The 15,625-nt window shown below is 46.2% G+C and overlaps 1 protein-coding gene across 1 annotated transcript; it reads left to right on the forward strand.

Annotated features, from left to right (window-relative positions):
- The first annotated feature begins 377 nt into the window (after nucleotides 1-377).
- LOC147898012 (uncharacterized) lies at nucleotides 378-14,964 on the forward strand. Its single transcript, XM_087380393.1, has 3 exons — nucleotides 378-1,189; nucleotides 13,443-14,203; nucleotides 14,406-14,964. Exons 1-3 carry the CDS (start codon nucleotides 389-391, stop codon nucleotides 14,740-14,742), a joined length of 1,899 nt encoding a protein of 632 aa, XP_087236519.1. The 5' UTR covers nucleotides 378-388; the 3' UTR covers nucleotides 14,743-14,964.
- Nucleotides 14,965-15,625: the final 661 nt, after the last annotated feature.

A 15,625-nucleotide genomic window follows, 5' to 3' on the forward strand; every position in this document is an offset into this window, starting at 1 on the left:
GACTAGCGGACACCCGAGGCACGGAAGGAAGAGTTGTCTCCCTCCCTAAGCCCCGATCAACAGGAGCAAAACCAATCCTGGAATTTGGCGGGCTATAGTTGTGGATCACTAAACGGGCTCATGCCTGTGCTAAACACAACTAAGCCCCGATCAAGAGGAGGAGAATCAATCCTGGAATTTGGTGGGCTATAGATGAGAATCACTAAACGGGCTCATGCCTCTGCTGAACACCACACAAAGCTCCTTTGCCACCGCCCGGTTTGAACCGACCGGTTTGAACCGAGGAGAATGCCCAACTACGTCACACTCTGAGAGAACCATGCCCTTGACCCAGGGTTAGATGAGGCGAAGAAGAAAGGTCAAATTGGAGGAAAAAAGTTATCTTTCCATGGCTATGGCTTCCTCTTCCTCTTCCTCCTCCTCCTCCTCCTCCTCAGCTTTGGCTTTGGCTTCCTCCTCATCCTCCTCCTCCTCCTCACGAAACACGTTCTTCTCCCACCTCAAGCAGAAGCAGAAGCAGCAGCAGGAGGAACAACAGCAATCCGAGCTCTTTCCCCTCCATCTCGACGAGCTTTCCCGCGCCTCTGCCCTCCAGAACGACCTCGACTTCGCATATCGACTCCAGCTCCAAGAGGTCCTCTCCGCTTCCCTTGACGATGCCCTCGACCTCCCCGAACTTCCCCCTTCTTCCCCTCAGGATCGCTTCCTTGCCTTCCAACTCCAAAACCTGGAACTTTCTCAATGCCAGCAGCGTGCTTTGGACCGCAGCCAAACTGTCCGTGAAGCGGAGCTGCTTCAGCTCGACCTCAAGCGCCGTGCCCATGATGCGAAGTTTGCCAAATCACTAGACGAGTTGGATGAAAGCGATTGGGATAGCCACGGAGATCTTTGTGAAGATCCATTCGAGCCGGAAAATGTAGAATCTGAAGAATACCTGACATGCAGGCTACACTCCATTGCAGCAACTTCTGGGACTGCCACGCAAAGCCCCAACGCGCGTGCGGCCGTAGGCGCAATAGTTTTGGACTCGCAGGGAAACGTTTTGGCGGAGTTGCGGAAGCCGTTGGATTCAGGAACTAGGAAAACAGCCGCAGATTATAGGGCACTCATTGCAGGATTAGAAATGGTTTATGCGATGGGTTTGCGACACGTCGAAGCCCATACCGATTCTGTCACGCTTTATAATCAGGTTACGGCTTATCTGTTTCCTTAGACAAAATCTTATTGTTTCTATTGGGGATTGTTATAGCTTGTGTAATTGAAGATTTATTAATGGTTTCAAGAGAGAAGTTCTCCAAGGGACATGATTCTCATTTTTTTGGTTGTGTGTCAATATGCATTAGGTTAACAGCTTAACCTGCAACTCCTCGATGGGATATTGCACATGAATGCACAGAAATGGGTCCCGAGCCATGGCTTGTCAGGGAATTAAGATTTGCAAAATAGGCAGGTGTTGACTATAAAGACTCAGATAACTAACTTTCTAGCCCGTCATCTATTCATGTTTCTAAACCCATTTACAAATAAGACATTGATCCAATCCTATCTTACTGCAGGAGTCCATTGTGTATTCTGAAAGCCACATTCTTATTAAGAATATGAGATGTATGTTATTGTAACATGCAACGGTAATCTGATCGTGTAATACACAGCAAGGCCTCCCTTTTTTTTTTCAAACCTTCTATTAATGCTTGAAAGATTTCATACAAGACAGCAGCCCCGAAGGTGCTGAGTATGGAAAAACCCGGAAAAGGCGGAAAGAAAGAATTCAGTCTGTTCCAGAGAACAGCCAAGTGGGGGGACTATACAGCCAGCGAATCCCTCGCGGGGTGAAGATGTAGAAAAATCCTGCAGGCCAAGCCTTGCAGAAATGAGCACGCCTCTCGATAGTCGCCCTGGAGCCTGGAGTCCCACCCTTCTAGGTGGACCGTAGAGTGTAAATGATATCTTGCCAGATGGCAACTAGGGTGGCCGAGGGTGGAACCGGGTGCTCACCCATCACAAGACTGCAGCGAGCCACCCAAATGTTCCAAGCCGTGATGCTGGCTACCACCTCCCAAACACTGTCCTCCCTAGGAGGAGCTAGGCTGTCCAAAGGGACTGCCTCGTGGAGTACAATCCTCTGGATGCTCTGACCGTGTAACTGGTAGGCTTTGGAGATCTCATCAATCTGAAACGTGTGCCCTCCCTCTGTCAACCAAGCCACCATCCCCCAGGTGTACTCTCTATGAAGGCTTTGCATACGTGTCATGATCCTGAGGACTCCCATCCAGATCCTCGCTGCCCTACGACAGCTCCACAAGCAGTGCGGGATAGTCTCCAAGGTGTTGGAAAGGTCACCTCCCCATCTGTAAGCCCCCATATGAGGAGAGCATGGGGGGGTGAACCTAGGGTTTGAGTGTCTGTCACAGGGGCATCTGATTGGATGCCATGTGGACAAGAGCCAGAAAGGATTGAGTGATAAGATGGGGCTGCCACATGGACAACATCTCGGCTGTCATGTGGGCAGCACATCTAGAGCTGTTGTGGGCAAGAATCAAATAGATGGAGGGTACCCAGAGCTAGGATGGATCTGCAGCAGCAAAAGGCGAAGCAGTAGCCAGCACAAGGAACCCGGAATAAAAAGCGATCACATGGCGCTGATAGACGCGCGCCTGCATCTTAGCGTAGCCCAAGGCCCAGTGGCAGATCCAGGGCTTCACAGCGCCACCTGGTGGTATGGGACACCAGGCTGGTTTGGATCTGATTGGGAGTTCGTGCCAGTAGCTCAGCTCGTGGCTCGGAGGGGACATCTTCTGATTCGGGATCACATCCCGTAGATGTCACGGTTGGGTGGTGAGCAGCCTGCTCAGTTCTGATGTTGTGTGTGGTTGTTTTGCAGATCAGGGGTTTCAGGAGTGCTGGGACGTGTCAGTTGGTATCAGAGCCAACTCCTGAGGTAGGAACTTCTGATGCGAGAATTTTGACGGATTTCTCTTCCAGGTATGCCCTAAATTTCGAAATTCCTTGCTGCGTTTTTGCTGGCTACCTGGGGTAGAAGGGGTGAAGAGATATCTGGAAAAGAAAGAAGAATAGGAGAGAGAGAAAATCGAAATTTCTGAAGGCCTCTGAGAGAAGTTTAGAGGGTGGAGAAATAGAGCAGAAAAGTAGGAGAGATGTGCAGTAGTAAAAAGACAGCAAGGGAGGCGGGGATGCAGTGCCTAGGAAGGGGCGGAGTAGATGGGGCAAGTAGAGGCTTGACAGCCTGTGCAACAGGCTGTCAACAGCCTGCGCAATAGGCTGACTACAGCCTGCGCAACAGGCTGCGAACAGCCTGCGCCTAGGGCTGCGTGCAGCCTGTGCAGGGGGGGGTTGCTTTTTCCCGAAAAAGCACCACTCCAAAGCTGGAGGGGCTTGGCCTTTCTTGGAAGCCCAGCTTCCAAATAAGGCTGCCCTGCACCCTATATAGGTGGGGGCAGGGTACTAGCCTACCCACAAGCAGCCTAGATCTTCGAGCCTCTACCTCGATTTCTGTGCCAGCCAGCCAGCCTCGTCCGTACATCGCCTGCGTCAGCATCACCCTACCTCGAGCAGTCTCCCGCATCTGCCCCTGCTTGCGTCAGCCCTGCGCAGCCTTCGAAGGCCCTGCAACAGCCGTACAGCCTGTACGGACTGTTTCGCCAGCCCCTGTACCACCGATTTGTGACTGCGCCAGTATCTGCAGAACTGTATGGACGCCGTACAGTTACGTCTGCACTGTACGGCCTCCGTCAGCCCTTGTACGGCCTGCGTCAGCAGCCGTACAGGCCACGTCAGCAACCGTACAGCCTGCGTCAGCAGACCGTACAGCTACTATAGCAGCACGCGCATCCGGCATGCGGGTTCGGGGAGGCTCCGGGACTCACGGGCTTCCGATTCGCGAGATTTCAGCATCTCCTTCCGTCAGCTTCATTCGGGACGGTTTTCTTCTGCTCCATCCTCCTCTGTGCTTCGTTTCAGTTAGTTATTTCTCTCCGTTTGTAATCAAATCAGATTTCAGCCATGTCTGATGCTCAAAATCCCGAGTTCACCATGGGAGAGCAGGACTTGGATTACACTCCAGTGGGAGAGGATGATCAGGGTCTCTATGACGACCTGATAACTAAGAAAGCCTTCAGTGAGTTTACGACTGCACTTGATGGCAAATTCGAGCAGGTCAATGCTAATCAATCGGGGTTGACACAGCAACTCCAGGGGATACAAGCAACTCTCACTGTTCTGGCTAGCACTGTACAGGCACTCACGCATGTGGATGCCATGGCTTCAGTGCTAGGCCCGAATATAACTCCGGATCCTTTTCCAGGTGACCAAAAATCGAGAGCAAAGGAGGTAGTTGACACTTGGTTGCACAAGTGGCAAGTACACTTCCAATTTCACCCCTATCCAGATGAGAAAAAGATTGAGCTTGCAGCAGGGTTTATGTCAGGAAAAGCCTTGCTTTGGTGGAAAGAACTCCAGCCTAAGCCTGATACTTGGACAGATTTTGAGGGCATCTTCAGGAAGGAGTTCCTGAAGAAGGAAGATGACTACGATATCGTCGGCAAGCTCAAGGCCCTTGATATGTCAAAATTGAATTTGACCTTTGAAGTTTATCTTCAAAGATTTAGGGATCTGCAAACCAGGGCCACTAAAATGGATCCAGTAACCTTATTAGGTTTCTTCGTGGATGGTTTGCCAGACTCCTATAAGTTGCAGATCAAGAACAACAAGTGCACAACGTTGCAAGAGGCCATGACATATGCGCGCATATATGATGATACCATGGCCGGTACCAAGGCAACCACAGTTACCGATACGAGTGGAAAGAACAAACGTAAGTTCTTTCAGCATACGACTGGTATTGGGGAGACGAAGTCTAGGTAAGGCCCGTTTCCTTCGCACTCTCAGGCTCAAGAAAGAAGGCCGATGTTTCTATTGCGAGGAGCGGGGCCACACAAAGAATGAGTGTCCTAAGCGGAAGAACCAAAAATTGGTGCTAGGACCAAAGCTCCAGGCGGGTCCACGTACCGCAGCCAAGGGAGCCAACCAAGTCACGATGACAGGTATTTCAGTAAATGTCATTACCTGCCCCCTTTCTTGTAATTGTACCTTTAATACTTCGTTGTTTGGTTCCCATGATCTTTTCCGAGTTTATGGAGAAGTCAGGGACCAACAGGTTCACATTCTCTTTGATCCGGGCAGCTCTCACAATTTTGTTAATTACAAATTTGTGCAGAAGATGGGGCTGTCCACAGTACCTAGCGACCACACCTATGAGGTGCAGCTTTCAGCTGGGAAGCAGTTTTGGGATCGCAAGGTTGAAGCGCTTCCTATCCGTATTCAGGCCTACACGGGAGCTCTCACATGTTATGTTATGCATCTAGAGCATGTAGACTTGTTGATCGGGATAGAGTGGTTTAAAACCCACAATATTTAGATCGGATGGACGGAGCATACGCTTTCTTTTGTAGATAAGGACACCCAATTTTGTATTCAGTGTGATCAAATCCCCCCTTCTGAGGGGCCTATTGTATCTGCGATGCAGCTTCGGAATATATTAAACAATTCTCATTATGATGTCTATCAGTGTCTTTTGATTCCACTTTCTTCATTTGTTGTTTCGGTAATTAACAAGAATGAATTAAGTGTGTTTGAACACCGAGAATTGAGAATGTTGTTAGATAATTTTAAAGACGTATTCCCAGCTCAGTTCCTTCTCGAGTGTGGGCCAACGATACTGAGTGTCGTCTAGCTTCTTACTCTCGAAAGCTACAGGTCTGCCCTCTTGGAATAGAGCTGCCCCAATCGCATAATCACTTGCATCGGCCAGAACGGGTGCTTCCTTGATAGAAAACTTCAAGGTTTCAAAAGCCTTGTTCATTGCATCATTCCAAGAGATCGGCTGGGTAGACGTGCGTCCACGACCTTTGAATATGTTGGTCAAGGGTGCCGTGATATGTGAATAATCACGGACGGACTTCCGAAGAAATACCGTAAATCCTAGGAAAGAACGAAGTTGTTTCACAGTCTGAGGGATAGGCCATTCTAAACCTTCTGGATACGATCCAGATCAATGCTAATACCTTCTGAAGAAATCTTGTGTCCTAAGTAAATGATCTCCTTCATAAAGAAGTCACATTTACTCATCTTGGCATAAAGCTTATGCTGTCTTAGAACAACTAAGACAACCCGGAGGTGTCCTATATGATCCTCAAGCATTTTACTATATACCAAAATGTCATCTAAGAACACTACAACAAATTTGCCCAGAAAATCCCTGAACAAATCGTTCATCATCTGCTGAAAAGTAGCAGGAGCATTGGTCAAACCAAAAGGTAATACGAGGAACTCGTAATGACCATACCTAGTCCGGAATGCGGTCCTATCTATGTGTTTAGCATAGATACGGATTTGATGATAACCCGTGCGCAAATCAATCTTAGTGAAATACTTCGCTCCGGCGAAACGGTCTATCAAATCATCAGAACGAGGTAAAGGATAGCGGTTCTTAATTATAACTTTATTTAATCGTTTATAATCTATACACATTCTCCAGGAAGAATCTTTCTTCTTTCTTAAGAGGACAGGTGCACCCCATGGTGATTTACTTGGGTGGATATAGCCCATATTCAGGTAATCCTGAAGCTGGATAGCTAACTCATCCTCCTCGACCTGGCTCATCCTATAAGGTGGTACACTGATAGGTTGAGCCCCTGGGACTAAGTCTATGCGATGATCTACTGCCCGTTCTGGAAGTAAACCTTCCGGCAGTTGAGCTGGGAATACGTCTTTAAAATTATCTAACAACATTCTCAATTCTCGGTGTTCAAACACACTTAATTCATTCTTGTTAATTACCGAAACAACAAATGAAGAAAGTGGAATCAAAACACACTGATAGACATCATAATGAGAATTGTTTAATATATTCCGAAGCTGCATCGCAGATACAATAGGCCCCTGATAAGGAGGGATTTGATCACACTGAATACAAAATTGGGTGTCCTTATCTACAAAAGAAAGCGTATGCTCCGTCCATCCGATCTGAATATTGTGGGTTTTAAACCACTCTATCCCGATCAACAAGTCTACATGCTCTAGATGCATAACATAACATGTGAGAGCTCCCGTGTAGCCCTGAATCCGGATAGGAAGCGCTTCAACCTTGCGATCCCAAAACTGCTTCCCAGCTGGAAGCTGCACCTCATAGGTGTGGTCGCTAGGTACTGTGGACAGCCCCATCTTCTGCACAAATTTGTAATTAACAAAATTGTGAGAGCTGCCCGGATCAAAGAGAATGTGAACCTGTTGGTCCCTGACTTCTCCATAAACTCGGAAAAGATCATGGGAACCAAACAACGAAGTATTAAAGGTACAATTACAAGAAAGGGGGCAGGTAATGACATTTACTGAAATACCTGTCATCGTGACTTGGTTGGCTCCCTTGGCTGCGGTACGTGGACCCGCCTGGAGCTTCGGTCCTAGCACCAATTTTTGGTTCTTCCGCTTAGGACACTCATTCTTTGTGTGGCCCCGCTCCTCGCAATAGAAACATCGGCCTTCTTTCTTGAGCCTGAGAGTGCGAAGGAAACGGGCCTTACCATTCTTTGCTGGAGTTAAGCTTTTCCTGGAGGCGTTGTCCGTAGACTTCGTCTCCCCAATACCAGTCGTATGCTGAAAGAACTTACGTTTGTTCTTTCCACTCGTATCGGTAACTGTGGTTGCCTTGGTATCGGCCATGGTATCATCATATATGCGCGCATATGTCATGGCCTCCTGCAACATTGTGCACTTGTTGTTCTTGATCTGCAACTTATAGGAGTTTGGCAAACCATCCACGAAGAAACCTAATAAGGTTACTGGATCCATTTTAGTGGCCCTGGTTTGCAGATCCCTAAATCTTTGAAGATAAACTTCAAAGGTCAAATTCAATTTTGACATATCGAGGGCCTTGAGCTTGCCGACGATATCGTAGTCATCTTCCTTCTTCAGGAACTCCTTCCTGAAGATGCCCTCAAAATCTGTCCAAGTATCAGGCTTAGGCTGGAGTTCTTTCCACCAAAGCAAGGCTTTTCCTGACATAAACCCTCCTGCAAGCTGAATCTTTTTCTCATCTGGATAGGGGTGAAATTGGAAGTGTACTTGCCACTTGTGCAACCAAGTGTCAACTACCTCCTTTATTCTCGTTTTTTGGTCAGCTGGAAAAGGATCCGGAGTTATATTCGGGCCTAGCACTGAAGCCATGGCATCCACATGCGTGAGTGCCTGTACAGTGCTAGCCAGAACAGTGAGAGTTGCTTGTATCCCCTGGAGTTGCTGTGTCAACCCCTATTGATTAGCATTGACCTGCTCGAATTTGCCATCAAGTGCAGTCGTAAACTCACTGAAGGCTTTCTTAGTTATCAGGTCGTCATAGAGACCCTGATCATCCTCTCCCACTGGAGTGTAATCCAAGTCCTGCTCTCCCATGGTGAACTCGATATTTTGAGCATCAGACATGGCTGAAATCTGATTTGATTACAAACGGAGAGAAATAACTGACTGAAACGAAGCATAGAGGAGGATGGAGCAGAAGAAAACCGTCCCGAATGAAGCTGACAGAAGGAGATGCTGAAATCTGGCGAATCGGAAGCCCGTGAGTCCCAGAGCCTCCCCGAACCCGCAAGCCAGATGCGCGTGCTGCTGTAGTAGCTGTACGGTCTGCTGACGCAGGCCGTACGGTTGCTGACGTGGCCTGTACGGCTGCTGACGGAGGCCGTACAAGGGCTGACGGAGGCCGTACAGTGCAGACGTAACTGTACGGCATCCGTACAGTTCTGCAGATACTGGCGCAGTCACAAATCGGTGCAGCAGCAGGTACAGGGGTTGGCGAAACAGTCCGTACAGGCTGTACGGCTGTTGCAGGGCCTTCGAAGGCTGCGCAGGGCTGACGCAAGCAGGGGCAGATGCGGGAGACTGCTCGAGGCAGGGCGATGCTGACGCAGGCAATGTACGGACGAGGCTGGCTGGCTGGCACAGAAATTGAGGTAGAGGCTCGAAGATCTAGGCTGCTTGTGGGTAGGCTAGTACCCTGCCCCCACCTATATAGGGTGCAGGGCAGCCTTATTTGGAAGCTGGGCTTCCAAGAAAGGCCAAGCCCCTCCAGCTTTGGAGGGGTGCTTTAACGGGAAAAAGCAACCCCCCCCTGCGCAGGCTGCACGCAGCCCTAGGCGCAGGCTGTTCGCAGCCTGTTGCGCAGGCTGTAGTCAGCCTATTGCGCAGGCTGTTGACAGCCTGTTGCACAGGCTGTCAAGCCTCTACTTGCCCTGTCTACTCCGCCCCTTCCTAAGCACTGCATCCCCGCCTCCCTTGCTGTCTTTTTCCTGCACATCTCTCCTACTTTTCTGCTCTATTTCTCCACCCTCTAAACTTCTCTCAGAGGCCTTCAGAAATTTTGATTTTCTCTTTCTCCTATTCTTCTTTCTTTTCCAGATATCTCTTCACCCCTTCTACCCCAGGTAGCCAGCAAAAACGCAGCAAGGAATTTCGAAATTTAGGGCATACCTGGAAGAGAAATCCGTCAAAATTTTGGAAGGTTTACCTCCAGAACGGGCAGTAGATCATCGCATAGACTTAGTCCCAGGGGCTCAACCTATCAGTGTACCACCTTATAGGATGAGCCAGGTCGAGGAGGATGAGTTAGCTATCCAGCTTCAGGATTACCTGAATATGGGCTATATCCGCCCAAGTAAATCACCATGGGGTGCACCTGTCCTCTTAAGAAAGAAGAAAGATTCTTCCTGGAGAATGTGTATGGATTATAAACGATTAAATAAAGTTACAATTAAGAACCGCTATCCTTTACCTCGTTCTGATGATTTGATAGACCGTTTGGCGGGAGCGAAGTATTTCACTAAGATTGATTTGCGCACGGGTTATCATCAAATCCGTATCTATGCTAAACACATAGATAGGACCGCATTCCGGACTAGGTATGGTCATTACGAATTCCTCGTATTACCTTTTGGTTTGACCAATGCTCCTGCTACTTTTCAACAGATGATGAACGATTTGTTCAGGGATTTTCTGGGCAAATTTGTTGTAGTGTTCTTAGATGACATTTTGGTATATAGTAAAACGCTTGAGGATCATATAGGACATCTCCGGGTTGTCTTAGTTGTTCTAAGACAGCATAAGCTTTATGCCAAGATGAGTAAATGTGACTTCTTTATGAAGGAGATCATTTACTTAAGACACAAGATTTCTTCTGAAGGTATTAGCATTGATCTGGATCGTATCCAGAAGGTTTTAGAATGGCCTATCCCTCAGACTGTGAAACAACTTCGTTCTTTCCTAGGATTTACGGTATTTTTTCGGAAGTCCGTCCGTGATTATTCACGTATCACGACACCCTTGACCAACATATTGAAAGGTCGTGGACGCAGGTCTACCCAGCCGATCTCTTGGAATGATGCAATGAACAAGGCTTTTGAAACCTTGAAGTTTTCTATCAAGGAAGCACCCGTTCTTGCATTACCCGATCCTACCCGGCCTTATGTTTTAGAGGCCGATGCAAGTGATTATGCAATTGGGACAGCTCTATTCCAAGAGGGCAGACCTGTAGCTTTCGAGATTAAGAAGCTAGACGACACTCAGTATCGTTGGCCCACACTCGAGAAGGAACTTTATGCTGTAGTGTATGCTCTTAAGGTTTGGAGACACTACTTGTATGGTTCAAAGTTCCTTGTATTGACTGATCATCAGTCAATTAAGTATGTGTGTGATGGATCAGAATTGAGAGGAAGGAAAGCTAGATGGGCAGAGTTAATGCAGGATTTTGATTTCGAAATACGTTATCGTAAGGGTTCGTTGAATAGTGTGGCGGATGCCATAAGTCGAGTTAAGTTTGTAAATGCTTTGTCATTTACGGAAATATCCTCAGACCTATTTCAATCCTTGAGAGGGCTATACGCAACTGATAGTCATTTCAGTTCTTATTGGCAGAGAGTCCAGGATGGGAGCTCCTTGGTTGACCAGGACTCAGGGATTGTGCCACCTAGGGTACAGGCGGCGGTCGAACGCGCAAGGGTCATGACTCTATTTGGGTCATAGTCGACCGTTTGACAAAAATGGCTAGGTTCTTACCTACAAGAACAACTATTTCAGCTGTTCAGTTGGCTCACGAGTTTGTGGACCACTTGTTCAAGCTGTATGGTTTGCCATCTGACATAGTCAGTGACAAGGACTCAAAGTTTACAAGTAACTTTTGGACACTTGTATTTGAGAAGTTGGAAACTACTCTAAGTATGAGTTCCTCGGATCATGCACAATCCGATGGCAGTACAGAGAGGGTCAACCAGTTGGTTGAAGACATGCTTCGGACATATGTATCTAAGAGACAGTCTTCATGGGAAGATTATCTACCCATGATTGAATTTGCTTACAACAGTGCAAAGCATTCTAGTACAGGTTACAGTCCTTTTATGCTTATGTACGGGTTTCAACCTAAGTCACCAGTTATGGTTGGATTAAAAGATATTCAAAATGATGCTGCTAAGAATTTCTTGCTAGATATGCAGGAAATGTTGCAGTTTGCCAAGGAGTCTATTAGAAGTGCCCAAGATCGGGACAGATTTTATGCTAATAGACATCGTTCACCCAGAGAGTTCTCTGAAGAAACGATGGTATATTTGAGAATTCCTAAGGAATCCAAGAGCCTAAGTACTGGTTTGGTTCCGAAATTATCCCCCAGATATTGTGGCCCATTCAAGGTCATTAAAAGAATTGGACCAGTTGCATATCGACTAGAATTGCCTCCTGATGTTAAAGTACATCCAGTCTTTCATGTCAGTAGACTGAAAGAAGTATTGGGTGCAGATGATCAACTTGTTTCTCCTGATGAGATTATAGAAGCTACAGATTTGACTTTTATTCCTCACGAACCTGAATCTATTCTTGAATTTCGTGAAAGACAGATTCGAAATCGTACTATCACGGAATACAAGATTAAGTGGAAGGATCGTGTTGAGGAGGATGCAACATGGGAGACATTACAAAACCTCCAAAGAACATTTCCAGATTTCTTAGCGAACTCAGGAGTGAGTTCCTAGAGGAGGGGGAGTATGTCATGTGCACGGATGGGTATCTGACGTGTACTAGGTACACAGAACTAGCTCAGGTTAGCCTGGGGAGGCTTAGAGCTAGGCAGGCTTGATTCTCGGGTTGAGTGGCAAGGGTACGAACTATTTAAAGGTCTTCGCTATTTTTGGCGCCGGGGCCCGAGTCTATAAAAGGGGCCCAGGGGGTTCAGCTCTCAGTGTGCAGTTGGGAGCAAGTCTCGTTCCCAGGTGCTAGGTCTGATCCTGGATTGAGTCGCGGACGCGCGCCTGCATCTTAGTGTAGCCCAAGGCCCAGTGGCAGATCCAGGGCTTCACAGCGCCACCTGGTGGTATGGGACACCAGGCTGGTTTGGATCTGATTGGGAGTTCGTGCCAGTAGCTCAGCTCGTGGCTCGGAGGGGACATCTTCTGATTCGGGATCACATCCCGTAGATGTCACGGTTGGGTAGTGAGCAGCCTACTCAGTTCTGATGTTGTGTGTGGTTGTTTTGCAGATCAGGGGTTTCAGGAGTGCTGGGACGTGTCACTGGACTTATTCTAGTCTTACAGAGGTATACTTTTCTATCACCTTAGCGGACATGCAAATTCTTTGAATTTTCGTCCAAGTGGTGATCAGCTGTTCAACTACATCGTTTTATCTTACGCGGGTGCAGAAGCCCCAACAGCTAATCTTACTTTAGAACAACAAAAATTTTTAATTTGTATGATTGGACTTATTCTAGTCTTACAAAGGTATATTTTTCTATCACCTTAGCGGACATGCAAATTCTTTGAATTTTCGTCCAAGTGGTGATCAGCTGTTCAACTACATCGTTTTATCTTACGCGGGTGCAGAAGCCCCAACAGCTAATCTTACTTTAGAACAACAAAAATTCTAAATTTGGATGATTGGACTCATTCTAGTCTTACAAAGGTATATTTTTCTATCACCTTAGCGGACATGCAAATTCTTTGAATTTTCGTCCAAGTGGTGATCAGCTGTTCAACTACATCGTTTTATCTTACGCGGGTGCAGAAGCCCCAACAGCTAATCTTACTTTAGAACAACAAAATTTCTAAATTTGTATGATTGGACTTATTCTAGTCTTACAAAGGTATATGTTTCATACTCTGGTCTACACCCCAGTCGCTCGTCCCACTGCTATGTGTGATGGAGGTTATGGCTTTCAACCTTGTGAGTGGCTGTCAGGGGATTGAAACTGCAGTATTTGTTGTGTTTTCGAAGGAGGAGTTTGATCATGTTCCTAGATTCATCTAGATATATGTAAAAGGTATCCCAGAAGTTTTGGAATAAACAGGCTGAGAAAGTTTGTAGTGAATATGATGACACTTTTTTTCTCTGACCAGGTCACAAGAAGGTGGAAGGTACGGAGTCGCAAATTGCAAGGGCTTTGGTCACAAGTAATGGAGTATGTGCGCAAGCTGGAACAATTTAATATGTTATTGGACCCTCGAAGTGAAAACAGTCATGCTGTGAGGCTAGCAAGAGAAGCAATTAACATGCAAGTAGCAATGGGAAATGGCAGTTTAAGGGATTCAAATTCTGAGGTCAACAAAGTCTGTACCATCTGCTTCGAAGGGAAGCACCAAGCCAAGATGTTCAGTATTGCTGGATGTTCACATGAATTCTGCCTGTCATGTGTCATTCAGCATGCAGAGGTTAAAGTGCAAGCTGGTCAAGTTCCAGTGCGGTGCCCAGAAGTTGGCTGCAGGCAGACCTTGAGCCTTGACCAATGTCAGTCTATCCTTTCTCCGAAGTGGTATGACTTGTTGAACAAGCGTTTAGTAGAGGTGAACATGCCTGAGTCTGAAAGAGTGTATTGCCCGTTCCCAAATTGTTCTGCCCTTATGAACAAAAAGATTATAGTTTCCAGGGAAGGAGCAGGTGATACAGAATGCATGGAATGTCACAGGCTCTTCTGTGTGGACTGCCTTGTTCCTTGGCATGTTGGAATGTCCTGTGAAAACTACCAGAAACTTCCCCCTGCCTTGAGAGATGTACAGGATGCTAAGCTTTATCAGCTTGCTGAACATAAAAACTGGCAACGTTGTAAGATGTGCAGGCGAATGATAGAGCTTTCTGAGGGTTGCTATCACATGACCTGTCGGTAAGTTTTCTTTTAGTGGAACTCTTTTGTTTCTTTCTGGGCCTGATTCAATTGATGAAGAATCTTGGAGGCTCGGGCACGCTTTGAACTTTTTTTAGCAGCTTTGTTTGCTTGTTTGGAATGTGAGAGCTTGTCTTTGACATCCTTCCTCTGAAAGTTGAAATAATGACCTTCAACAACTTGCCATATCAAATTTGTGCAGGTGTGGTTATGAGTTCTGCTATTTGTGTGGAGCTCCATGGAAAGCCGAAAGACGGACTTGCAAATGCCGACTGTGGGATGAGGATTTCTTACTAGATGCACCTATATCTGAATCAGATGACGATGAATATTATGACTCTGAAGAAGAGTCTTATGAGGATTCTGCAAGCTTTGAAGAAGAGCGTTATGAAGATTCTGAAGACTATAACCATGTGAATGCCATATCCCCGCCAAGAAATCCATTTTATAAAACCAAACTTTGTAGGTATTGGCAAAATGGCAACTGCTACTTTGGTTCGAAGTGCAGCTATGCCCATGGTTTTTTTGAACTAAGGTGATACTGGACCATTTCCATGCTTGAAGGGAAGTAAAAAGCTTTTGAAATTTTAAGAAACTTGGAGAAAATTTGGCAACTGGGCTCACACCTACTTTTTTAACATCTGTTTTCTCTATTTCTTGATCACCAAAAGGTGTCAAAACTGGCAGGCTTAAATAATAACTAGCCACATATCTAGCAACGGTGGTAGTACCTCCTACATGTCAGTTGAAGTTGAATGATTTGCATTGTAAAGCCAGAATTTGCGATGACATTTTTCACATCTGATTATTTAAATAAGATAATTGAAAAAATAGGCATCAGTATCCAGAGTTGGAACAGAAGAGAATGAGAAAGAAAGAAAGAAAGTGAGAAAGAAAGAAAGAAACAAAGACTGGAGAGTTTATTATCCTCCTTCAAAGACCAAAATGATCCGTGGGTCACAAGAAACTCAGTGTGTGTGCAAAGTATCTTCTTAAATCGCTAGCCAAACTTACCGCGAGCTTACTTCATAATGTCAATAATCACACAAGGGGTTAAGTGAACACACCAGTTTTAGTGTCCTTAAATCTTTGATGACTGCTCCTTCTATGTGAACTGTCCACTTGCTTTCTTTTATGGCATCGTCAATTATGTGAACTGTCCACTTGCTTTCTTTTATGGCATCTTCAATCCATGCTCTTCTGATTTCCTTAGTTATCCATCTCTTATTGAGCTTAGATTGTTTGAGCATCTTAATATTTATGAAGAGTTTTTCTTTCTTTCTATAATCATTAGATTCAGCAATACCTGTTGTATCTTGAATGAAGGTGTATGAGAGAGAGAGAGAGAGAGAGAGAGAGGCTATTACTTATGTCCTAGGAGAGTTAAAAGGATCCAGCATTTCTCTCTATTGAGTTTCCATT

Source organism: Dipteris shenzhenensis, chromosome 10 (assembly GCF_047967505.1).
Source record: "Dipteris shenzhenensis isolate YYH24624 ecotype China chromosome 10, Dip_SZ_1.0, whole genome shotgun sequence".
Classification (NCBI taxonomy): Eukaryota; Viridiplantae; Streptophyta; class Polypodiopsida; order Gleicheniales; family Dipteridaceae; genus Dipteris; species Dipteris shenzhenensis.

Coding starts and splice junctions, on each gene's coding strand:
- LOC147898012 (XM_087380393.1), top strand. CDS start 389: ATGGCTATGGCTTCCTCTTCCTCTTCCTCCTCCTCCTCCTCCTCCTCA. Junction 1,190..13,442: donor CTGTCACGCTTTATAATCAG/GTTACGGCTTAT, acceptor TTCTCTGACCAG/GTCACAAGAAGGTGGAAGGT. Junction 14,204..14,405: donor TGCTATCACATGACCTGTCG/GTAAGTTTTCTT, acceptor AAATTTGTGCAG/GTGTGGTTATGAGTTCTGCT.